General features: G+C 39.5%; 2 protein-coding genes across 7 annotated transcripts in view; both read left to right on the forward strand.

The window, feature by feature from the left end:
* The first annotated feature begins 3,448 nt into the window (after positions 1–3,448).
* On the forward strand, positions 3,449–12,816 carry DPY30 (dpy-30 histone methyltransferase complex regulatory subunit). 3 transcript variants are annotated; one of them, XM_042982211.1, is made up of 6 exons: positions 3,449–3,634; positions 3,816–3,915; positions 4,021–4,092; positions 4,178–4,225; positions 10,111–10,253; positions 12,474–12,816. In XM_042982211.1, the coding sequence occupies exons 3-6, from the start codon at positions 4,057–4,059 to the stop codon at positions 12,544–12,546; spliced, it is 300 nt and encodes a 99-aa protein (XP_042838145.1). In that variant the 5' UTR covers positions 3,449–3,634; positions 3,816–3,915; positions 4,021–4,056; the 3' UTR covers positions 12,547–12,816. The 3 variants fall into 3 exon arrangements, with proteins under 3 accessions (XP_042838145.1, XP_007082513.1, XP_007082512.1); XM_007082451.1 differs by lacking the exons at positions 3,449–3,634; positions 3,816–3,915 and adding an exon at positions 3,695–3,776; XM_007082450.3 differs by lacking the exon at positions 3,449–3,634 and having other exon boundaries at positions 3,729–3,915.
* A 7,135-nt stretch (positions 12,817–19,951) lies between these two features.
* The window catches only part of MEMO1 (mediator of cell motility 1), a 125,262-nt gene continuing 120,966 nt past the window's right edge, over positions 19,952–24,247 (forward strand). For 2 of the 4 annotated variants that reach the window (XM_042982213.1, XM_042982212.1), the window contains exon 1: positions 20,590–20,748. In XM_042982213.1, the coding sequence (XP_042838147.1) occupies positions 20,688–20,748 (61 nt within the window). In that variant the 5' untranslated portion in view covers positions 20,590–20,687. Of the gene's footprint in view, positions 20,226–20,424; positions 20,749–24,247 lie in introns of those variants that run through there. The other 2 variants (XM_042982215.1, XM_042982214.1) reach the window with 2 other exon arrangements.

The raw sequence follows: 24,247 nt of genomic DNA on the forward strand, positions 1-24,247 counted from the left end.
GTAGTAAATTAGGTGGCATAACTACCAATTTCTATTTTACTGACCAAGTTTGTCTTTAAGAAAAGAAAAGGTTTGGGGCATCTGGTTAGCTTGGTCAGAGCATGCAACTCTTGATCTTGGAATGGTGAGTTCTAGCCTCATGTTGGGTGTAGAACGTAAAAAAAAAAAAAAAAAAAAGAAAAAAAAGAAAGAAAAGAAAGAAAGAAAAGGGAAAGAGAAATGATTTCAACATGTATTAATATGGAATGGCTCTGGGTGTCTTAAAATTAAAACATATCATACTTATATATTGTACTTATTACTTAATAACTCATGACCTATTTATAAACATACATTTAAGTTATTTGGATTGTAAAAGGAAAACATAAAACATAAAATCAACACTTTTTTTAAAAAAGATTTTGTTTTTAAGTGATTTCTACACCCAATGTGGGGCTTGAACTCGCAACGCTGAGATTAGGAGTCACATGCCTTTCCATTTGAGTTAGCCTGGTGCCCCTAAAAATCAACACTTTAAAAAAATTGAAAATCTCTTAGGAAATTTTGGGGAAAAATCTAAATATAACCAACCTCTTATGTGAAATGGAAATAATTGACAATTTAGGGACTGGGAATTATAGGAAGTTTAGCTTTTTTATTTTTAGTACTCTCATTGCTAAGATCATGGCTGTATCATAAAAATCTGAATACACTCTATTCATGTCTTTAAACAGCCCATTTGACATGTTCCTTGGTATATCAACATTTCTGAGATGAGGATGGTGGTAAGGGTGCTTGGGCATGGGGTTTGGTAATGGAGACAAGGGAGTTACGGGTAGAGTAGTTGTCTTCTAATATTAGCCACCAAAAGACACTTCCTTGGAAAGCTATTAAGCAAATCTGGAATATACATTTCTAGGTCTTCTTCAGAGGTGGTTGGTGTCCCTGTGCACAGACTATTCTCAGGAGGGTCTATTTACATTCAATAAATTCTATGTATTCCTCTGCAAAGACATTTGTGTTTGTGTGTGTGTATGAGTGTGTGCTGAATCATGCTCTTTATTTGAGCACTTTCTCACAAATCAAAAGAAAAAAGACTAGAAACAACAAAAAAGGTAGAACATATTCTTATAAAGAAGTAGTAAATGTAGATAAAATAGAATGTTTCACTTATGTACCTTCACACAATGCAGTTTCTTCTGTTTTATCTCATTTTATCCTCAACATGAAGAATTGTTATCCTAATCTACATGTGAAAAGACATGAAGCTCAGAAGAGTTCAAGTATTTGCTTATTTCCATGTGACAAACAAGTGAAGGAACCAGGTTCTGATATTCATCTAATCCCAAATCAAGCGTTCTCTACTACACATATTGCATTATTCCAAATAGGTATCATCTAATAGGTTAATATTTTATAAATGGGATTTTCATCAAGTCTATAAAAAGGTTCAAGTACAGTAATTTGTCTTTATTATTCTAGATTCTAGAATTCTAGTTCTAGAATCTCTAAACTACTGTCTCCCTAAAACTGCAAGAAAGAAATTCTAGAGTAGTGCTTTGGCGCAAGTGCTTGCTTTGCTTATAAATTCACTTCTTTGGAAAAAAAAATTTATTGAATATAAGAAACAAATACAAAGATGAATGTAATAAGATTTTTCCCTTTGAAGAACTAAAGAATCTAATTGTGTTTGACTGCAAACAATATATAAGGCAGAATGAGGTAAGCGCTGTAACGGAAGGACATAACAGAAGCAGATGAGAGTGCTGAACCGAGTTTGGTACTCCAAGTCCAAATAAGAGTTCAATGTTTTTCTCATTCTTTGCATTTATCCCTCTCTAGAGAGCACACATTATTGCAAATTTCTGTCATAATTATGGTTCTCAGGGCCCATCCTCTTTAGAATCTTTAATTTCATATAAGCACTCAGCATTCTGCAGTCTCTTCAAGTAACTTTACACTTCCTATCACTTTTGTGCTAGTTCATTTAAATCATCTGTAGTTGTCATGTTTTTCTCCCACCTCTCTGTGGCTATGTCTTTTTCTCTGAATTTTTCAAAAAGTTGTAAATGTAAAAATTTTAGTGAAGCTTTTTGTAAACCATACTTAGAAGTCTCTTCTAGATTGAGAGAAACCTGGCTGATAGTTAATTGTGTGTGCGCGTGTGTGTGTGTGTGTGCGCGCGTGTGCGTGTGCATGTATTTACCAAAAGAAGCAGCACGTATGTATATATGTGTGTGTATATATATATATAGAGAGAGAGAGCACACAAACACACACATATATACAAAGATATATATAGTCTTTAGTAGTTTCAGCATATATATTCATACTCAGCTTTGACTATGAATCAACTCCATATATGCTGTGAACCTTATGAAGTACTAAGTTATATAGGACAAGGTCCCTGCCTTGAAGGAGCTCAGTCTAGCTTCCCATTTTACTAAAACTGTTGGTATTTAGAAAATATAAATTCGCAGCTCTCAGTTACTTTCTGGAATTTGGAAATATTTATTATGCACCTATTGTGTTTTGGGAAATGTATGGATATATGCTGATATAGTAATGCACATTAACTATTAAGTTTCCCAACTATTCTCTAGACTTATTTGCTGTTATTTCCCATGCCTGAAAAGTATTTAATCTTAATATATGTAGTTGTCAATTTCTATTTCCTACACTTATGCATCCACATCTTTGCATCAGTCCTACATGAAAAATCCTCAAAGTGCCACATGGTAACTACCACCAATTACAATACTAATCAAGTATACTTTACAAAATTAAACTTTAAAAATGTACCCACAAGTCTAGTTACTAAACAAATGTATTTCAGATCTTTATCAATTCAGTTTTTGCAGAGTAGCAAAATAAAGTTGTATTCTACCTTTTTCAAAATGTAATATTATAATCATAAATATTTCTGTATTTCTAGAGTAATGACTTTTAATAGTTTACATTCCTTTATATTGATATGACATATTTAGTCTCCAAATATTCCATATGAAGTTTCCACATTTTCATATTACAAGTGCAGCTACAAATGGGATTGTTGAATCAAAGGTAGGAACTTCAGTGTATCACTTTTATTTACATTAAAATAAATGGAATTTATTGAAATTAAAACAATCTTGTTTGCTATTTACAAATTGTATGTAGGAGGCATATTATCCTTTGTGTTTTTTACAAATACAACAGTATCAATAGTATCACACTTTGGAAAGCAGGTTGCTTTTTGCTAATTTGATACAAGTGTAAAATAGCTTTAACATCGCATATTCACAGATTTAAGGACTTGACCAGAGCTTACCATGAAACCCCTAAACACTGCTTCTGCCCCCATCTGTTTAGAGTAAAACACTGACATTCTTTCGTAGACTGCTCAGCTTAGGTCTGATTTTTTTAATAAAAACCACCCAGCGGGTGGGTGATTTTGCTTCCGCGCGGAAGGGCTTCGGCAGAAGCTTTCAGGCAGCACCGCGGCATGGCGGGGCTGAACTCCTGCCAGTTGCGGTGGTCACTGGGCCTGCAGCTGGGCTGGCTCTTGCCTTGAGTGGGCAAGTTGAAGGACGAGTCTCTCGCGACCTCCTGGACCACATTTTGACCAGGACACTGCGGACCGCACAGTGCAACGTAAACTCAGGACAGGACCAAGGTACCATCCCGCCCCAGGTCGGCTGGGGAGTTCTGCGCAGGCGCGGCAGTCGTGCGACATCCGTCACTTACGGCTGAAGCGGTTTGTGCTGGGAGTTGGTGGCGCGGTGCAGGGCTCATAAGAACGAGCGGCTTGGGCGCGGGTAATCAGCTCCCTTTCCCCCTTTTCCCACTTCTTCTAGGTTCTTGGGACTACCGCGGAGCTTCCGGACCTGATGCGGGCGCCCTGTCTTGGACTGTCCCACCTTGCTCCTCTACTGCTCCGGGTGCTCCCGCGCCCAGGTGGGGGTGAGGGGCGGGGTCGGGGGCTGGGCTGGGCTGGACTCCATCCTGGCATCTTCGTGTTGAAATCTCCCGGGTAACTCGCCGTTCTTCTTGTTTTCCAAGACTGGTTTCCGGGGATTGTGACTTGCAGGGTCCGCCATGGAGCCAGAGCAGATGCTGGAGGGACAGACGCAGGTACCAGGAGGCCCTGGCTTCAGGGTGGCGGTGTGCAGCGAGAAGGGGCGGCTCGTGTCTCAGTGACCTGTGTTTTGTTTTCTAGGTTGCAGAAAACCCTCACTCTGAGTACGGTCTTACAGACAATGTCGAGGTAATTCGCCCAGTTCTTTTGCCGTTTCTGAGCGTCTCTTATGTGCTGGAGAAAACTTAGGATCCATTTTTACCAGGTTGCTTTGCACAAGGGAAAACTTTTATCTCAGCATGAACCAAACAGTATCAAGTTATGGGTAGCTTGTTTTATTAGTGGTACTAATGCCTCGTGGTATACAGAAGTCCAAATTACTTTTGAGTCAAGAGTTTGAACTTCTGAAAGTGATATAAAGAAACGAACATGCGTCACCAATGGAGACTGTTAGAGTCGTTTTTGCTTGGTGGCTATTGATGAATCTGTTGGGATATTCTTTGGAAAAATTGCGCATTAAAATTACACCCATTGTCTTTGTAGCAGAATAGTGTGCTGGTGGAATGAATAAGTGTTGCGTTCTTTTTGCGTTCAGTATTAGATGCCTTTGGAAGCTGTAACACACATAATAGACATTGTTTTTGTCTTACACATTGAAGTCTGAATTCAAAGAGTACACACAAAAAACATACACAAGTGGATATACTTTCCCAGAGCTTTTGCATATAAGTGCTAGGAGGTTGTTTAAAAGTGGAAGTTAGGGGTGCCTGGGTGGCTCAGTGGGTTAAGCATCCGACTTTAGCTCAGGTCATGATCCCACCGCTCTGGGTTCGAGTCCCATGTGGGGGCTCTGTGCTGACAGCTCTGAGTCTGGAGCCTGCTTCAAATTGTGTGTCTCCCTCTCTCTCTGCCTCTCCCTCGCTCATGCACTGTCTCACTCAAGAATAAATAAACAACAACAAAAATTAAAAGAAGAAGTTATTTTGTAAATGAATGAGTAAATGCTAGAGCAAATGAATTAGCCAAGGCTGGGTGGGATTGGTTAGGAAAATAGAGGCTTCCAGGAGATGTGTATGTTTTCTTGGAGGAGAAAAAAAAATAGGGAAAGACCTTGCCAGTGATTAAGTTTGGATAAATGAGTACAGGAGTATTTCCAAGCAAAGTAATAATAGTAGCAGCTACTATTTACACAAAAGAAAACCTTGTGTAAAGTAATTACACCAGTTTGTGTTCTATTCCTTTAAGAAACTTCTTTTAAGGCATCAGCGCAATCTTTCTGTGATGGTGCTTGTGTACGAAGGCAGAGCCGTGATACGGTACAGCAGTGTTTCCCAAAGTGTTTCTCTCAAGTCCTCAGACCAATTTCCATGGAAAAGTGAGGAAAAAATGAGTGGAGGGAGTACTTGATAATGATACATTGTTTGGTGATTGGTCTTCCTGCTTTTATAATTTAAAAATGCCCATTCTCTTGGGGCGCCTGGGTGGCTCAGGTCACCATCACGCAATTCCTGAGTGTGAGCCCCACGTCGGGCTCTGTGCTGACAGCTCAGAGCCTGGAGCCTGCTTCGGATTCTGTGTCTCCCCGCCCCTCCCTTCTCTCTCTCTCTCAAAAATAAGTAAACATTAAAAAATGTTTTGAAAAAATGCCCATTCTCTTATGAATTAATGGTGGTAGTAAAATAATATATTTATTTATTTGTAAGTTTTTACTTTGGAAAATAGAGTTCATTTCCCTATGTTGGTCCCTTCGTTAATTGTGTAATTTTGAATTTGTTGTTTGTGATATCTGAAAGTTTGGAAACCACTACAGCTGCTGCTACTTTCTGTCTTACTCCATTTTGTTTCCTAATTTCTTTTGGGGGGCTTGCTTTATGGTTTATAGCATGCAAGTCTAGCTTAACAATTCACCTTCAAGTGGTATTATTTCCTTTAGTGTGCAGTGTAAGAACCTTAACGACAGTGTTCTCCCATTGTCTTTCAACTGGCCTTTGTGCCATTGTTATATACCTTCTACATATTTTATAAATACCATAACTCATTATTTTTATTTTTATTTTTTTTTAATTTATTAAAAATTTTTTTATTAGTTTTCTTTATTTTTGAGAGGCAGAGAGAGACAGAGTGCGTGTCCGGGAGGGACAGAGAGAGAGGGAGACACAGAATCCAAAGACAGGCTCCGGGCTCCAAGCTGTCAGCACAGAGCCTGATGCAGGGCCGAACTCACTAACCATGAGATCAAGACCTGAGCCAAAGTCGGCCACTCAACTGACTGAGCCACCCAGGCGCCATTATTTTTATTTTTTTTATTTTTTAAAGTTTATTTATTTGTTTTTGAAAGAAAGAGAGAGTGCAAGCGGGGGGTGGGGAGAGAGAGAGAATGAGAGAAAAACCCAAGCAGGCTCACTGTGCAGAGCTGGATCCAGGGCTCAAACTCTTGAACCGTGAGATCATGACTGGAGTCAAAATCAAGTGTTGCTGCTCCCTTAACTGACTGTGCCACCCAGGTGCCCCTCATTATTTTTATTTTCTTTAAAAAGTTGTCTTTAAAGAGATTCAAACAATAAGAAAAAGGAATATTTCACATTTACTCACTTATTTACCATTTACCATATTTACCATCTTGACTCTAAATTCTTTTGTGTAGATGGAGATTTCCATCCGGCATCATTTTCCTTCTGCCTTAAGGGCTTCTGTTAACATTTCTTATAGTGTAGGTCTACTGGTAAGGAAGTCTTCGAGCTTCTGAGTGTCTTAAAAAAGGCATTATTTTGTCTTTATGTTTATTTTTTGAATTTATTTTTTTGTCTTGAGATATTTTGCTGGGTATAGATTTGTTCTATTGTCTTTGGCTAACATTATTTCTGGCAGGAAATCTGCAATCATTTCTGTCTTTTCTTCTCCATACTTAATGTCTCTTCTCTTGGTGTTTTTAATTTTATTACAGGTTTTAAATAATTTGATTATGATATGTCTTGGTGTGTTTTTTTTTTTTAATTATTTTTATGCATCTTGTGCTTAGGATTCATTGAGTTTCTTGGATCTGTGGGTTTAGAGTTTTCATGAAATTTGGAAAAATTTCGGCCATTATTTCTTCAAATATTTTTAAATACTGTTAGCTTAATTTATTTACATTTTCCTTTCCCTTCTTGGAGATGTGGAATATATTATAATAGCTGGTTGATGGCATTGCCTATTCTATCATCTGTATCATTTCTGGGTCTCTTTCTGTGGACTGAATTGTTTTCCTCATTATGTGTAGTAGTTTCCTGCTTCTTTGCTTGCCTGGTGATTTCTTACTGGAGGCTGAGCATTATGCATTTTATCTTGTTGGGTACTGGTTATTTTTGTATTCCTTCAAATATTCTTGAGCTTTGGTCTAGGACACAGTTAAGTTACTGAGAAACAATTTGATCCCTTTGAGGTTTGCTTTAAGCTTTTCCAGGTGAGACCAGACCGACCTTTAATTGAGGCCTAATATCCTTCTCTTGCATCTCCCCCAAGGCTCCGTATATTATGTGGTTTTCCAGTTTTGTGTCACAGGAACATGAACTATTCCTGGTCTTGTGTGAGCTCCGGGGATTCTGTCTCCTGCTTATTCTAGGTGTTTTTTTCCCTTAGCCTTGGGTAGTTGCCCTACATCCATGCCCTGATAAGTACTCACCTGAAGACTGTAAAGCAGTCTCTTTAGTGTCTTTCTGCACATTTCTCTCCTTTCCATGTACTCTTCAGTACACTGTCCTGTAAATTCTAGTTGTCTTGATCTCCCTGAAGTTTCTTTTTTTTTTTAATTTTTTTTTTTTTTTTAACGTTTATTTTTTTTTGAGACAGAGAGAGACAGAGCATGAACAGGGGAGGGTCAGAGAGAGGGAGACACAGAATCGGAAACAGGCTCCAGGCTCTGAGCTGTCAGCACAGAGCCCGACGTGGGGCTTGAACTCGTAGACCCCGAGATCATGACCTGGGCCGAAGTCGACTGCTTAACCGATTGAGCCACCCAGGTGCCCCAATCTCCCTGAAGTTTCACGTCTGTCTTCTCAGCTTGGGGAGATTGCTGGGCTCTGCTTTGGTTCTTTCTGCCTTGCATCCTATATGTTTTCTAGCAGGAAGCAGTAGCCTACGACAATCATAGGGGTCACCTTTTTTTTTCCCCCCTGTTTTTGTGATCATTGTTCTACACCATTAACATCTTATACCTTTTTTTGGAGGGGGGTGGATTTGTGTGTGTGTGTGTATATATATATAGATTAATTCAGGATTTTGGCTTAACTAAAATTAAGCATTAGCAGTTCGTACATAGTGCATATTCATTAAATATTTGAATGAAAAATGAGAGGATTTGGTCAAGGGGTTTTATTATAAGATATATAGGAGTTAATCAGGTATTGCTTAATTGAAGCAATTAATTGCTTCCTTATTGAAGGTATTGGAATGTCATGTAACTGACTAGTTTTTGTCGTATATGGGCATTATCTGTTGAAATTTACTGAGGAACAGTAAGTTTCTTAATCCATGAGCAAGTAAATAGATATTTTATACATTAATTAAGTACAGAACATTATCATCTTACTAAGTCTCAAAATAAGATGGAAAAATCATCAGCCTGATTAGAGTAGTTGCCTGACATAGTTGTGGGAAGTGTCTTTGGAAATCATGGTACATATATATTGTAGGTATATGATTAAAGTTTTTTTGTTTTTTACCACTTTTTACAAAATAAAATTGTCTAAAAAAGCTAAGTCTAGAAAATGTTTCTTTGTTGTCATTGACTCATTTATATCCAGTTTGAGTATGATTGAAGCAAAAGTTCATTTTTTTTAAAAATTTTTTTTACATTTATTTATTTTTGAGAGACAGAGTGAGACAAAGTGAGAGTGGGGGAGGGGCAGAGAGGGAGGGAGACACAGGATCGCAAGCAGGCTCCAGGCTCTGAGCTGTCAGCAGCACAGAGCCCAACGCGGGGCTTGAACCCACAGACTGTGAGATGACCTGAGCCGAAGTCGGATGCTCAACCGACTGAGCCACCCAGGTGCCCCAAAAGTTCATTTTTTTAAAAAGATTTTAAGTAATTTATACCCCCAACGTGGGGCTTGAACCCACAACCCTGAGATTAAGAGTTGCATGCTCCAGTAACTAAGTCCTCCATGTGCCCCAAAAGTTTATTTAAATGAAAGTGTTCTTACTAGTGGTTTGTCTTGTAGATAGCCACTTATTTCTAAATTTCTAAAATGGTCGATTTGTAAAAGAATGCAAAGTTTTTCAGTAAAGATGTCAGATGAATCTATGTGAAAGACCTAAATTTGGGGGTTTCTAGGAGTAATAGTATAAGTCGTTTCTTAAACATCATTTAAATATCATATTAATGATCTTTTCCATATGATCCTCATTTTTTGACTATCATTTACTTAATATTTTTTCTTAATTCTGTTCACTTTTAAAAATCATGAATGCATTTCTTTAAAAAAGAAACCAATGGAAAAACATTCTCATTTGATAGAGGATAACCATAAACAAGAAAATAGTGAATGTGAAATGGTGGGGATAAGTTTTAGCTATATTCTATTGCCATTGGAAAGCTCTGAGCCTGAAGCCTGCTCTCTCTGTTAAGAGTTTAGCAAGTGTTGCTAAAGTGTTACACACCTATTACTACGGAAGTGAGACTTATCCTTGATAACTGCCTGTGATGAAAGGATTGAAACAGGACTAGCTTTCTCACTGTGATTCAGTGCTACTTATTGTCATGTCCATATTTTTTGAAGCATACTGTAGGAAAGTATTCTTATGAAAGAAAGAAAAAGCACTTGTATTTATTCCTAAACAGGCAGAAGGAGAGAGAGAAAGAGTAGAATCTAGAGATAAGACATTAAAAGAATAGATACTATGGTGCCTTCAGAGAAGAAAGACTTAAATGAAATTTAGAGATGGGTCTGATTTTATTTTGGCAGAGAGATTTGCCCTACCATACCAACTCTGGTCATTGATTTGCCTTTTCTACTCAAGTCATATTTCCATTATTTTTTGTTTAGCACTCAATCTAGTTATTTGTAATATACATGCGTGTTTTTTGAATCCACTAGAGGATAGTAGACAATGAGAAGATTAATGCAGAAAAGTCATCAAAACAGAAAGTGGATCTTCAGTCTTTGCCAACTCGTGCCTACCTGGATCAGACAGTTGTGCCTATATTATTACAGGGACTGGCTGTGCTTGCAAAAGAAAGGTAAGATAGTGTCTGCAAATGGAGTTCCTGGAGAAAGCAAAATAAAGGCTTCCCTAAGTGAAATCTCATTAGTTATCATTAGTTATGTTTAATTATTTCTCGCAATATAAAGAGTTAATAAAATAAAATATAAGTCAGCCCTAATATCATCAATTAAGACACTTTCATTTATCTCTACTGATCTTAGATCATATGCATATTTGTAAAGATTTGCAATTGTGTACATGTAATTTTATCTCCTTTTTACTTAATATTATAAACTAAAACTTTTTCCATATCTCTGCATAGGCTTTGTGATTATAATTTAAATTATAACAATATTGCAGTTAGCCATTTTCTTATTGTTGAGCTCTTAGGTCCAATTTCCTTTGTTATTATAGGTTAGCAGGCAACCTGTGTTATATGTTTTCATGCCTCTTTTGCTTTTGTTTCATTACTTTCTTATGATAAATTTCCAAGAGTTGATTTGCAAGTTTGAGGAACATGACTCTTTTTATAGTGTTTGACACATAATACCATTTTTCCATCCAAAAACTCATCCTTAAGTTTCTTCCATTATCATAGTCTTAATAGCGTGACTGTTAACTTTTCTTGTCAAGGTATTTTGATTTATATTTCTTTATTAGCAACATTACAGTTTTTTCTGTACATGTTTTTTCCTAGTAATTCTACCTAAATTCTTTTTGTATAAGCAAATCCAATAGGGAAAATGTTTTTATAAATTAGTTATACGTATAAAAGAGGATTTATTTATGACTGCAAGTTATGTCTCGGCTCTAATTCTGTCAATTAAAATATGGGCATCTTTTATATTTTCTTGTTCTTTACAGAAAGCCAATATATTAGAAATTATAAATATTACTTTAAATGCTAGAAGGAAAAATTTGAAGAAGTTTTTAAGTAACATGCTATTATTAAAAACCATTTTTAAGGAAGGAATTCTGGCAAAATTATTCATGAAATTAACCATAAATATTATGTGAAAAATGTTGTTTATGTCTAGGCAGTTCAAAAGACTATTTAAAATGGTAAAGGAATGTTTTGAGATCACTGTAAATGAATTCTAAATACGCCTTTTCATAGTAGGATTTTAAATATCTGATTCCCCCAATTTTTCATCTTTCATCTTCTTTTTTCAGCAAGCATAATCTATGGAAAAGTGATAAATAGGAAATGACATCTTCTGTTAACATTTTTTCCTAGTTTTATTGAGAAATAATTGGCATATATCGCTGTATAAGCCTAAGGTATATACCACGGTGGTTTGATTTACATATATTGTGATATGATTACCACAGTGCATTTAGTTAACATCCTTCATCTCACATAGATGCAATAAAAAGGAAAAAAAAAATGAAAAGAAATTCTCGTTGTGATGAGAACTCTAAGATTCTACTCTCAACAACTTTGCTGTCTCTCACACAGCAGTGTTAGCCGAGGTCATCGTGTCAGATATCACACCCCTGGTGCTTGCTTATTCATCTTGTAACTGGAAGTGTGTGCCTTTTGACCACCTTTCTCCAGTTCCCCATTCTCCCACCTCTTAATTCTAAAAAAATATGTTTTAACTTCTCAGATGTGCTGTAGGGTAGCAGTATTAGAATTATTATTGATTTAAATATTTGAAGTAAAATACAGGTGACTTAAAATATAATAGAACTTACTTGTCCAAATGAATGTTGATTCCTTTGATTCGTTTTTTGGGAGTTCATCCACTCGTCTCACTGATGCTACAGCCATTTTCCTATATTGTTTTTGTACTCTTATTGAAGGATGATACTTGTGGAGAAAATTGTGCATGTCATAGGTGTACACTTCGATGAATTTTCAGAACCCAAACATACCCACAAAACATGCAGTCAGATCAAGAAACTGAGTACTGTCAGCACCCCAGAGTTCTCCCTGGTGACCCCTTTAAGTCTTTATTTCAATATCCTGGGTAATCGTCATCCCACTGTCAAACATTACATTTTTGAAACTTTGTGTTTTAGAATTGAGTTTATAACCAGATTTAAGTCATACAAAAATCTCAGCCTCTTTAAACCATATTGTTGACTAACTTGCTTGTCTGTTTCACTTACCATATTTACTACAAATGGCCTTTGAGTGTAAAATGAAAATTAAATTTAAAAAGATGTGTTTTTGTTAATGGAATAATACATTTAAATTAATACACCTAGAATATAAATTTCTAAATTTTGGATTTCTTTTCCCTTCCAGACCACCAAATCCCATTGAATTTCTAGCATCATATCTTTTAAAAAACAAGGCACAGTTTGAAGATCGAAACTGACTTATTGGGAAGAACAGAAAAAATTTTGTTTCTACTGTAGATTTACATGATTAAGAGGCAGCTTTAATTGCCAAGATTTCCCCCCCTTTTGGAAGTATAAGAACCTTCAGGACAACAGAACTTATTTCCGGAATTGCAGAAGAAAACATTTCCCTTATTTTGATTTAATCACAATACTTATTTAATGAGTGTATTCTGTGCAATTTTTTTCTCAGATTGTCTTTAACTTTGTTTTTAAAATTACCTTCAAAATAAACTGTTAAAACGTCATTATTTGAAAGTAGTTTTTGTTCTCTATGACAAATATTTTATATGGTTCAGTTATTTTCATGAATTGCTTCTTTCTTGGGTCTTAGAATGCTGCAAAATTTTACAACAGCATGAAAATACAACAGAGTCAAGTTTAACATAACAATCTCAGCCAGTTTTTCTCTTTGTTGTCCCTGGACCTCCTGGAGGGTGGGATCTGGGCATCTTCAGTTTTTAATATCACAGGTGATTCTAATGCACAATGAAGTTGGAGTACTGATAGAGGCATTGTGGAGGGTGTACAATATCCTTCACTGCTATAAACCTTAATGGTAATACAATAACAGCTGTCGTTTGTTGCAATTCTGTGTGTCAGGCATAAGTACTATTTTACTTAAATTATCTTTAACATTAGCAACTCTACAAAGTAGATATTGTTATTCCCATTTTGCAGATGAAACCTTTGGAGAGGTTAAGTGACTTGCTCAAGACCACACTGCTGGTAAGTGCTTGAATGGCATTCAAACCCAGTTCTGTCAATGTGTTGTTGATAGCTAAGTGAGAAGTACTTATGCAAGTTAACATCATTGCTGCTTTTTGAATAGAAAACACCAGCCAGTCCTTTCTGGGGGTCTGCTCACTTTGTCCTATATGAAGAAATTAAATAACTCATTAGCTCAGAAAAAAAAAAAAATTGTCTGAAGAAAGCCAGGCAGGAAAAATATTCATTAGGAGAAGTGGTTCTCAGTGGGGAGTGACTTTGCTCTCTCACCCCAGAGGACATTTGCTAATGTCTGGAAACAATTTGGTTATCACAACTGAAGTAATAGGGAGTTTTACTGGCATCTGGTGGATAAAGGCCAGAAATGCTGCTAAATATCTTATAATACATAGGACAACCTGTGTGCCCCACCTGTCCCCAAGAATTATCCAGCTCAAAATATCAACCAGTGCTAAGGTTGGGAAGCCCTGGTTTAGGGGCACATGGCTGGATCAGTTGGTAGAGTATGCAGCTCTTAATCTCAGGGTTATGAGTTTGAGCCCCACATTGGGCATAGAGTTTACTTTAAAAAAAAAAAAGAGCTTGCTTTGGAAGTGTATTAAAACTAATCATGTGAGGGCCAAGTTAGGAATTTAATGCTAATGAGGTATGTCTTAAAGTTCACTTCTTAAAATTTTTTTTATTTTTTAAAATGTTTATTTTTGAGAGAGAGATAGAATGTGAGTGGGGGAGGGGCAGAGAGAGGGAAACACAGAATTCAAAGCAGGCTTCAGGCTCTGAGCACAGAGCCCAATGTGGGGCTCAAATTCACAGACTGCAAAATCATGACCTGAGTCAAAGATGCTTAACCGACTGAGCCACCCTGGCACTCCTGTCTTATAGTTCACTTTAATGCATCAAAAGCTTATTTCAATAGGAGTGACACTTGTGGGGAGGTGACATGGTTTTGATTTAAAATTGCATATCTATATATTTGAATAGGAAAAACCTGTAAAGATTGGGATCTCTTATAGTTTCCACAAATATTAATTCCATCTGATTCATTTTGGTTATTTGGCTAGCTCCTACATTAATCTGCCTGAGTCTTTTTAGTGACATTTTTAACATTTGATTAAGTAGTAACTGGGTAATTTTTATTAAAGCATCAATAATTTTATCATCTTGACAGCAGTTCTTCACCTGTGACTCACATCAGAGCCACTTAGGGAACTTTTCATATTTGTTTCATATATAAATAGTCCTGGAGAGCCTGATTCAATTGTGATCAAGCCTGGGCTTCTGACTTTGACAAAAGCTCTTTAAGCCATTCTGATACACACCTCTGGTTAATGACCACTTTGAAGTAATGCAGTACTCTGCCTAGTGCTACATTATTTCTGGTGTTCTACTGAATTCTCTTTGAGATGGGGTTTAAATTACTCAATCTTGAAATTGATCCTTTTAAAAGTTACAGATGAGAATAGGCATATTTTGTGCTGGTAGTACACACGCTTCTTACTGAATGCTTATCATGTACCAGGCACCCATGCTAAATACATGAATTGTTATATAATCTTCAAACCCTGTGAGGTAGATTTAATTTTAATAACTCGCTTTTAGATGAGAAAAGTGAGATTTTTTTAACTTGCTCAAGGGGAAATAAGTTTGGGGCAGGGATTCAAACCCAGATTAATGCTATATTACCTTCCCTTAATGCTATGTTACTCTTTGCTTTAATGTTCTCAGGGGTGCTTACAATTTTTCTTTGGGGGAAAATCAGTTTGCCCTTGTGTGTGTACAGTAGGAGACCTTTTATCTAGTTGGTAGATGGAAAAGCGAGTCATGGTAGGGAAGCCTCAATGACACTGAACAATTTTTTTTAAACTTAAAAAAATATAAATCTTTTTAACCTGATAATATTTTTTTTCAATCTTTTCTTGGGTATGGGTTCTCTGCTTAGAATTCTGTTTCGTTTTTCTTCCTCAAACCACTTGTGTAATGTATGGTCTGAAAATTCCAGTTTTAGTTTTTTTCTGAAAGTAGAGGATTATTTTAGACATTTAAGAAGTAATTTCTAGAATCCTATAATTTTTTAATGATTTTTTTTCTCCAGGCTTCAGTCATCTTATCTGCCTCTAATTTGGCAGTTTTTACTTAGTCTTTCCAGAGTATTCCACCTAATTTTTGTAGCTCTTTTGCATTATGTGTTTGCATTTCATTAGTTTATGTAATATTTGATTAAATTGTGTAGTGGTTGTACCTAGTACAACTGGTATAAGTCAACTGGAGAACACGATGGACTCTTGTAAGTTATGTACATAAACCTGGGAGGAGATTGTAATAATGTGAGACTTTCCTAAAGAGTGTAGTCTATAACCTTCAAGAGTTCAACTTATATTTGACTATGGGAATGGAGAGCATCACTTACTCCAGTAAGTTAGTGAAGTAGAAACCAGTTAAGAAAGTTTCTACTACACTTTGATGAGGTATTTTATGTGTAGCTGGCAATTACATTATAGAAGCCATTCCTACCCTTTGAACACTTATTTGGGTAGGTTATTGTTTAGTAAACAACTATAGAAATAGAGTAAGAAGTGCTACGTGTTACAGAGAATTTGTGAATTATGTTGGTAGATAGCTTAGTGGGAAGATGAGGAGAGCAAATTAGGCATAGATTCATAGAGGAAACGGAGACCTTGAATTGAAAAAAAAAGAAAAATGGCTTGGGTAGAATGATATTGTCTACTTAATTCTGACAATCCTATAGAAAGAATATTGAACCTTTGCTTAAATCTCATTTAGGAGAAGGTATAGTGAGATTTTAGGATTGATAACTTCCTGCTTCCTGATAGAATGGTTGTAGGGATAGCATAAAATCTTGTAGCCAGATATTTTTCTGGACTGGATTCCAAAAAGGCATTAACAAATCGGATGCCTGATACCTGTCATCAACCTGTAGAAATGAAGGACGAAGATGAAAGCTGTAAATGGCTATCACTGAGAATCTATTTGTTTAAAAATCTCTCAATTTAAATTAGAAAAGTAATATAATAGTGGAAAATAGGTCACCAGAGATAAAAGGGCCAGGCAGTAATGAACATGAATTTTCTTTCAAAAAAACCCTCTTGTCAGACTTAAAAAAAACAAAACAAAACAAACCCTAAATCTTTTGACTCAGTTGTTTCATTTCTGGGAATTCTAAATAATATTAACAATACATTTGACAAAAGTTTTGAAAATTTTTTTCCAAAAAATTAGAAGTGAACAAATTTTCATCTCAATAGGAATCACTAAATCTGTAGTTAGCTTAGTGTCAGGTACATAGTTAAGTGTTTAATAGATATTACTTATAAAATTTGACTTCTAATGGAAGGGCAAAGTTGACTGACAATTAGTTTAGAGTACTAGTTAAAATTTTTTTTTTACTGAAGTATAGTTGACACACAATGTTACATTAGTTTCAGGTTTACAACATAGTGATTCGGCAACTCTAAGTTTTGCTGTGCTCACAGTATAGCTACTTTCTTTCACCACACAACACTATTACAGTATCATTGGCTATATATATTCCCTGTATTGTTCCTTTCCACCCTGTGACTTATTCCATCACTGGAAGCCTGCACCTCCCACTCTACCAGTTTTTTGCTCATTCCCCCAACCCTGTCCCCTCTGGCAACCATCAGTTTGTTCTCTGTATTTATGTGTCTGTTTCTGGTTTTTTGTTTATTCATTTGTTTTGTTTTTTAGATTCTGCCTATAAGTGAAATCATAATGGTATTTGTCTTTCTTAGAGTATCATTTTTAAAAATTTATTTTTATTTATTTTTGAGAGTGAGAACAAGCATGAGTGGGGAAGGGGCGGAGAGGGAGGGAGACAGAAGCCAAGCAGGCTTCCACTGTCAGCACAGAGCCCCATATGGGGCTTGAACCCATGAACCATGAGATCATGACCTGAGCTGAAATCAAGAGTAAGACGCTCAACCAACTGAGCCACCCAGGTGCCCCTTAAGAGTACCAGTTTTAATTGAAATCAAAAGAGCATCTTTATGTTAAAGTCTTCTCTCAATGTTGATTTGTCCAAAACTCTGTAGTTTTATTCTAGAATATTTTTCAGATATGGGGGTTTTAGTAAGTAGTAGGCTGCTCCTCAAGCTGCCAACCATGGATAAATAAATTATAAAAATGGTCAATTTAATATTGTCATGTAGATTCCAAACATGAAGTCTAAAGATGTAAGTAGTGTGTGTGTGTGTGTGTAGGTATATATGTAGATGGCACAAGTTTAATCTTTTGTCAATCCTTATGCTTTGGCCACCTAAACAAGTACCTTTACAATTTATTGTGTTTCCTTCTGGAGGTAATCTGTATATATGCAAGTGTACGAGAATACTTCCAAGTATTCATTTTTACATTAATCATAGCATACTTTAAACATTGTTTTCCAGTTTGCTTTAAAAAATTTTTTTTAAAGCTTTCCATACCAGTATATAGCACCACCTGTTCTTTTTAACGGGTGCATATGTGTGGATATATCCTAGTTTAACAAGACTCATATTGATGGGTATTGTGGTTGTGTTAGTTGTTTGCTAGTACAGACTGATGCAGTGAATATATGACATGCTGTTTCAGAAAATATGTTGGGCTATGAATGTTGGGTTCTGGGACTAGTGGTGCCTTATTTATTAAAGTCTTTGCTTCATAAGGACTGTATTAGTGAGGAATTCTTCCTTGCCCTTTGCTGTGACTGATGTTTATGGAGTGTCAAATCCAAACCCCTGGTGGATATAATGGAAATTGTATATAATACAGGATATAACACAGGAATTGCACAGTATTGCCACACAGGCTTCTCCTAGGATATGAAATGAATATTTTGCATTATATGGATCTCCATTAATTTAAGGGGAGGTAAGTGAATAGTTTCAACATATTTCTTTCAGGAGTCTGTTCTTGAATAAAAGATGGACAGGAGGAATAATGATGGGATATTTTGAGAGCATTCTAGAGATAATAGTAGATCTTTTAACCTTTCACTTCTGTTGGCATTGTGGTCTTTGCTGAGTTTGACCAGGAAGAAAACTCCTTCGGGGGAAAGAAGCCTTCAACAGAGCATTTCCATAGGGAGGAAGCTTAAATTTAAATTACTAGTTTGGAACGAGACCTAGAGTTGTTGCTAGGAGTAGAGGATAATGTTAAGAATAAACCAAGAACAGCTTATAAATTGTTTTCAGATTATTTTCACTTAATCTCACAGCAAGCCTGTGAGTTAGATATTATTTTTTGCATGTTGACAGATGAGAAAACTGAGGCTTGAAAAGGTTAAATCACTAGATGCCCATGATCACATAGCTGATCAGTGACAGCCAGGACTCAAATCTGATTTTCTAATTTGACCAGCCTGAAATATGAAGCTTTCTTAGTTCATTGTATCCAATATCCCTTCCCTGTCTTTTTTGGGGCCATAGAAACACAGTTAGGAGTCATTAACTTGAGGAACTACCACTGCTTATCAATGCCATATTAACCGTATCAACAGTTTTCTTGAAATTTATAATGAAAAGTTTACCGATTTACCATGTCATCATTTGCCACTGAGTTTTGGTATTCCAAGAAGAGTACCATGGAATTAGAGCTCCAGCCCGCCTTTTTGTTATCTTTAAATTGACTACTTGGCACATTTTTTTTTTCTTTTGGCTGTAAAATATGTTTATATTTGGGCAGGTTAGTGGTAAAGTGAGAGGGTTAAAAATTGAGTAAAGAAATACAGGTCAGTCTAAAATAAAAATAGATTTTTTTAAAAAATTTTTTTGTCTAATAACTGTGTAGAAGAAGGTGTGAAAGTCAGAAATGGTCCAGTATTTGACCAGGTTTTTAGGCCTGGGATCTCACACAAGATCCTTGGGCCTTAAAGCTGAAAAGGTGGGAGGAGGGATGGGAACAGGACAAGTAATTTAACACTTCCTCAGAGGTCCAAGATATCCTACTTTACTGTGATTCCTCTATAATTTTAAAGGAATTCTTTGTTCCTGGAACTTCTGTGGAAAAGTTGGATTTATAAGAGGAGGAAATGTTGTATGCATACTATGTCAGGCTCTTTACATTTATTAACTCTTGTAATTCTAGGGACACTCCTTGAATAAATTATTCCCTTTTCATAGAGAATAACTGATGCTAGGTATATCACACTTGAATCTCAATTAGGGAGTTAAGACAGGCACTTCCATCCATATAAAATGAAACAAGATAACGTTTATAGTAGTCAAAGCCAGGATTAGGTGGTCAGGGTGGCCCAGTGAAGCAAAAACTAGAATTTGCGGGACCACAGGCACACCACCATGTGCCTGTTTCTACGAATGAACTTCCCAGCGTGGCCACGAGCTCGCATCCCTGGGAGTGAAACCTTGGGGGTGTGAATTCACTAAAAATTCGTGTGCATGATGGGGGTGGGGGGGGGGAAGGGCAAACTGGACTGTCCTCGTGGAAAACCGCATCGGCGTGCCCTCGGAGCTCTACATTTAAGGAAGTTGGCTGGGGGAGGGGGCTTGCCCTGCGGCTGCGTCCTGCTCCCCGCCCCCCCCCGCCCCCCCCCCCCCAAAGCCTCTGCTGCCGCTAAACCCCGGAGAGCGGAGCGTGCACGTTGAGATTCCTCGGCGGGCCTGGCAGCGGCTGCTGGGCATGCTCAGTGGGCAGGACCCGTTAGAGTGGCGAGTAAGGAAGCGTTGGCTCGTCTCTGGGTCTGCCTTCCCCGGTTCAGGCCCCGGCCCTGGGCTTTTGTGTGCGCGGAGCTGCAGCCGCCGCTGCCTCCTCGCGGGGCCGCCCGACCCCAGATGCCGGCCGGCCTGTCCGGTTTCCGCCGTTAACCTCGCCGCGCGGCTGGAGGAGGAGCGGGGCGGGGCGGGGCCCGCGGGCCGGCGGCCGGGCGGGCAGGAGGGCCCTGCCGGGGGTGGGGGTGGGTGCGGGGAGTCCCGCGGGGGGTGGGGGGAGGGGGCGGGCGCGGAGTCACGGGGGTGGGGTCACCGGCGGTGGCTCGGGGAGGCCAGCTGGGAGGGGAGGGGGCCGTGGGGGCGGCTCGGCGGAACCGGCCGCGGCTGGGGAGCAGCGGCGAGGCCGGGGGCCGGGGCCAGGGCGTTCCGGGCTTCGCTGAAGCCGCCGCGGGCCCCATCTTCCGGCGGTCGCCGGAGTTTGTGGTGATTGTTGCTGCCTCCGCCACCGCCCCGGCTGCCATCTCCTCCTCCTGGGCCGCCGCCTCCTCCTCTTCCTCCTCCTCCTGGGCCGGGCCGATCCCCTCCCCGCCGCCGCCTCCTCCTGGGCTGGGCCCGCGGTGTCTCGTCCCCTCGCGGAGCCGCTCCTGCCGCCGCCGCCGCCGCCTCCTCATTCATCCTCGTGCACCATAGGCGGCACAGGCACCAAGATGTCCAACCGAGTGGTCTGCCGGGAAGCCAGTCACGCCGGGAGCTGGTACACAGCCTCAGGTAGGGCCCCAGGCCGGCCGGCCCGTCAGCCCGCCGCCGCCGCCTGGCCCCGCGCCCGCGGCCGCCCGAGGTCGGCGGCCCGGCCCCGCGCGGCGGCGGGAGGGACGAGGGCGCGGACGGCCGCCGGCCGCGGACCGCGTGGGGAGGGAGCGGCCCGGAGGCCGGCCTCGCCGCCTCCCCCACCCGGGTGGCAGCCCGCCGGGCAGCCCGGGGCCGGCCGCCCTTCTCGCTCAGCCCGGAGTTGGGCGAGAGGGAGAGTGGCCGCCTCGGCAGCCTGCGCCCTCCCTCGGGACCCGGCTGGAGGAGGGAATGCGCTCCCGGAGCTCCCGGACCCGAGTCTGCTGGTCGCCGCCTCCGGCTCCCGGGAGGCGGGCGGGCGGGCGGGCGGCTGGCCGGCCGCTGCCACCCCCCCCCCCCCCCCCCCCGAGAGGACGGTCTGCCCGGCGCCCGAGCCCCGCTTCCCCCACCCGGCGCCGAGGGAGGGACGCGCGTTCCTGTGCTCGCGGTTGCTCCCCGCCGGCGGTCCGAGCGGCGCCCGCCACCGGGGCAGTCCTCCGTCTGGCGGCGTGCACGGCCGCGTCCGCTCTCCCCTCTCCCGCGAGGAAGTCCTCTCCCTCCTCCGCTGGCAGTTTGGCAGGAGGCAGCGCTCCGCTCTCACCTTTAAGGTGCTCAGCTGTCTGGAGAGGAGTGCGCGGGGTAGTACTTTTTCCCGTTGCCGGACCGGAGCCCACGGCTCCGCCCGTGAGGTCTGCGGGAGCGGGGTCTTTTCTGGGATTTGCAGCTCTTGTGTGTTGGGGGTAGAGTAGAAGTATTGCCAGGCGGTGGCTTGGGGTGGCCTCCCAGCTCTTTTGTCAGTGTTTTCATTGTTACTGTCATTCACGAAGGGGGCAGCTGGGATTGGCATCAGCACTTTTGCTCAGCAGCCTCACCACTCTCTAGTCGCTCAGCACCACGCAGGTGCTGAAGTACCTAAGGAATTAGATTAGGGTCTGAGCGAACGGAGGCTTCTGTCCACACTGCCTAAAAACGTTTTAGAGCTCTTTAAGAAAGCCTAGGGACTTTCCCTTTAATAAACGTTTTGTTAGAGCGACTGTTTCCTGGGATTACTTTCAGGAGTCACATTTCTGGTAAGTTAACAAAGAAAAGTTCCCCTGTGATTCCTAATAGTTCTCAGTCATTTGGTATCGGCTTATCAATAGCTAGACCTAACTTTAACGTGGATCGCCTCATGTTTCCTTTTGCAAATAGTTGGATTGGCTAGTGACATGGTTTGTGAGACAGCAAAGATTTGGAGGAAAATTCATTGCTCTGAAGTTGCTGAACGAGCTCATAAATACATGCACTTTACTGACTCACTGAAGATTCGCTGCCTTAGGAAGACACAAAAGAATCATAATTTGCAAGCCTAACAGGTAGCTGTAGTTTTGTACTAAGCAAATGACATTTGACTTACCTTCATGGTCCTAAAGTACTTCATAAACATTTAATCATTTCTCACAACCTGAGAGTGTCAGTTAAGCTTTTCTTGTTCAACATATGGGCTGTGCCCAAGACTGTGTACTAGGCAGAACAGGAACTGAGAAATGGGGGAGTCCCTAGCTCCTGGGTTTGCCCTCCAATTTAGTGTATTGTTAACATCCAGTTTATCAATTATAGTCTTTTCAGGGTTGTAAGTCACTAAGCTTCTTCAGTGTATTTTGAAGGTTAAGAAGTCTCAGTTTTCACTTTCATGGCCTTCTTTTGATTTATTTCTTTTGGTTTTGTTTTCTATGCCTTTCTATAAGTGTTAAGTGTTTTAAACTTTTTTTTTTTTTTTTTTTTTTTTTTTTTTTTTGTAGCTTGCATTGAAATTTCAACAAAGGATTCTGGAGGAATCTTTATAGTTTCTTGAACATTCTTTGGGTAATAAAATAAGGCAGAGTTGACACTTTGGACTTGAAGAGACTTCTTCAATAATCTCAAATATGGGAATTCTTTTATCCGGCTCAAAACATTCTCTAAGTATAGCTATCATTAGGGAATGAAAATGAAGTAATTTCTTTCTTTCTTTCTTTGTGTGTGTGTGTGTGTAAGCATAATTTTATTTTTTTCAGTGTTAGGTTCAGGTGTACAGTATAGTGATTCAACAATTCCTGTAATGGACTGTTTTCTTAAAAAATTTGAAATACAATCTTATTTCCCTAAACTTTCAAAGAAATCAATAATGCCATTTTGATAATGTGAATAGTTATAGACAACTTCATTGTTAAAAAAAATTCAGAGCATGAGTGTCTTGTGTGTATGTATATATATGTGTGTGTGTGTGACTTTAAACTTAAGTGATTATTTAAAAAAAAAAAATTTTAATGTGTATTTATTTTTGAGAGAGAGAGACAGAGCGCGAGCCTGGTGGGGCAGAGAGAGAGGGAGACACAGAATCCGAAGTAGGCTCCAGGCTCTGAGCTGTCAGCACAGAGCCCGACGCTGGGCTTGAACCCACGAGAGACCATGACCTGAGCCAAAGTCAGACAACTGACTGAGCCACCCAGGCACCCCTAAACTTAAGTAATTATTAAGGACGAATTTAAAGCAGTGTAGTTGTAAAAGCTTATTTTGTATTTGAGAAATAAGTGAAGTAAAAATAAGTAAACTTCAACTTGGTTTGGTAACTTGTTTAACATTACCCAGTGTACCTATATTGATAACTTTGACCATTGGAAAAGTTTTACTTGTGTTATTATTGTTTTCCCTGGTGAACTACTCTTAAAAACTTGAGTAATAGGAGAGAGACAGATGTCATTGTGGATTGTCATTCTGTTCTTCCTACATCATTCAGATCATGTCCATAGAATTAAAGTATTTGGTTATGGGTGAAATCACATTTGCTTCAGTTCAGAAAAAAAAAAAGTGTGTGTGTACTTATATATGTTACATGTATATACACATATATATCTTTGTTTTTATTTACTTCTTGTTATATGCTAGATCCACTAATAGAAGTCTAAATTATTCCCTGCCCTCGAGGAATTTACGGTTTATTTAAAGTAGGTAATAAGACAGCAAATACATTTTGGAGAAATTAGGAGTGCTTTTATAGGAGTTCTGAGGATTGTGGAATCACTTTAAGGTAGGATTTGAATTGTGCTTTGAAGGAGTGGTATTTAGGTGGGTTTGGAGAGGAGAAAAGAACATTGGGGAACACCACAAAATACAGAGACAAATAATGTGAATAGATCAATTTAATAAGAATGGAAGGTTCACACTTGGGTATAGTTCTTGAGCCTGGAATAGTAAGTAGGTTCGTGCTACAGTATGGATGCCTGTGAATGCTATGCATAATAGTGATTTGACTTATTCAGTAGGCAGTCAGAACCAAGGGAGAAGTTTCTGAGTAGGGAGCTAATATGTGAGTAGCATTTTAGGAAAATTAATCTCATAGGAAGGTTAACCCTCAGTTCTTTACCTGTGTGTAGCAGGGATCAGCAAACTATGCCCACAGCCCAGATCCAGCCTGCGGTCT

Source organism: Panthera tigris, chromosome A3, assembly GCF_018350195.1.
Source record: "Panthera tigris isolate Pti1 chromosome A3, P.tigris_Pti1_mat1.1, whole genome shotgun sequence".
NCBI classification, from domain to species: domain Eukaryota; kingdom Metazoa; phylum Chordata; class Mammalia; order Carnivora; family Felidae; genus Panthera; species Panthera tigris.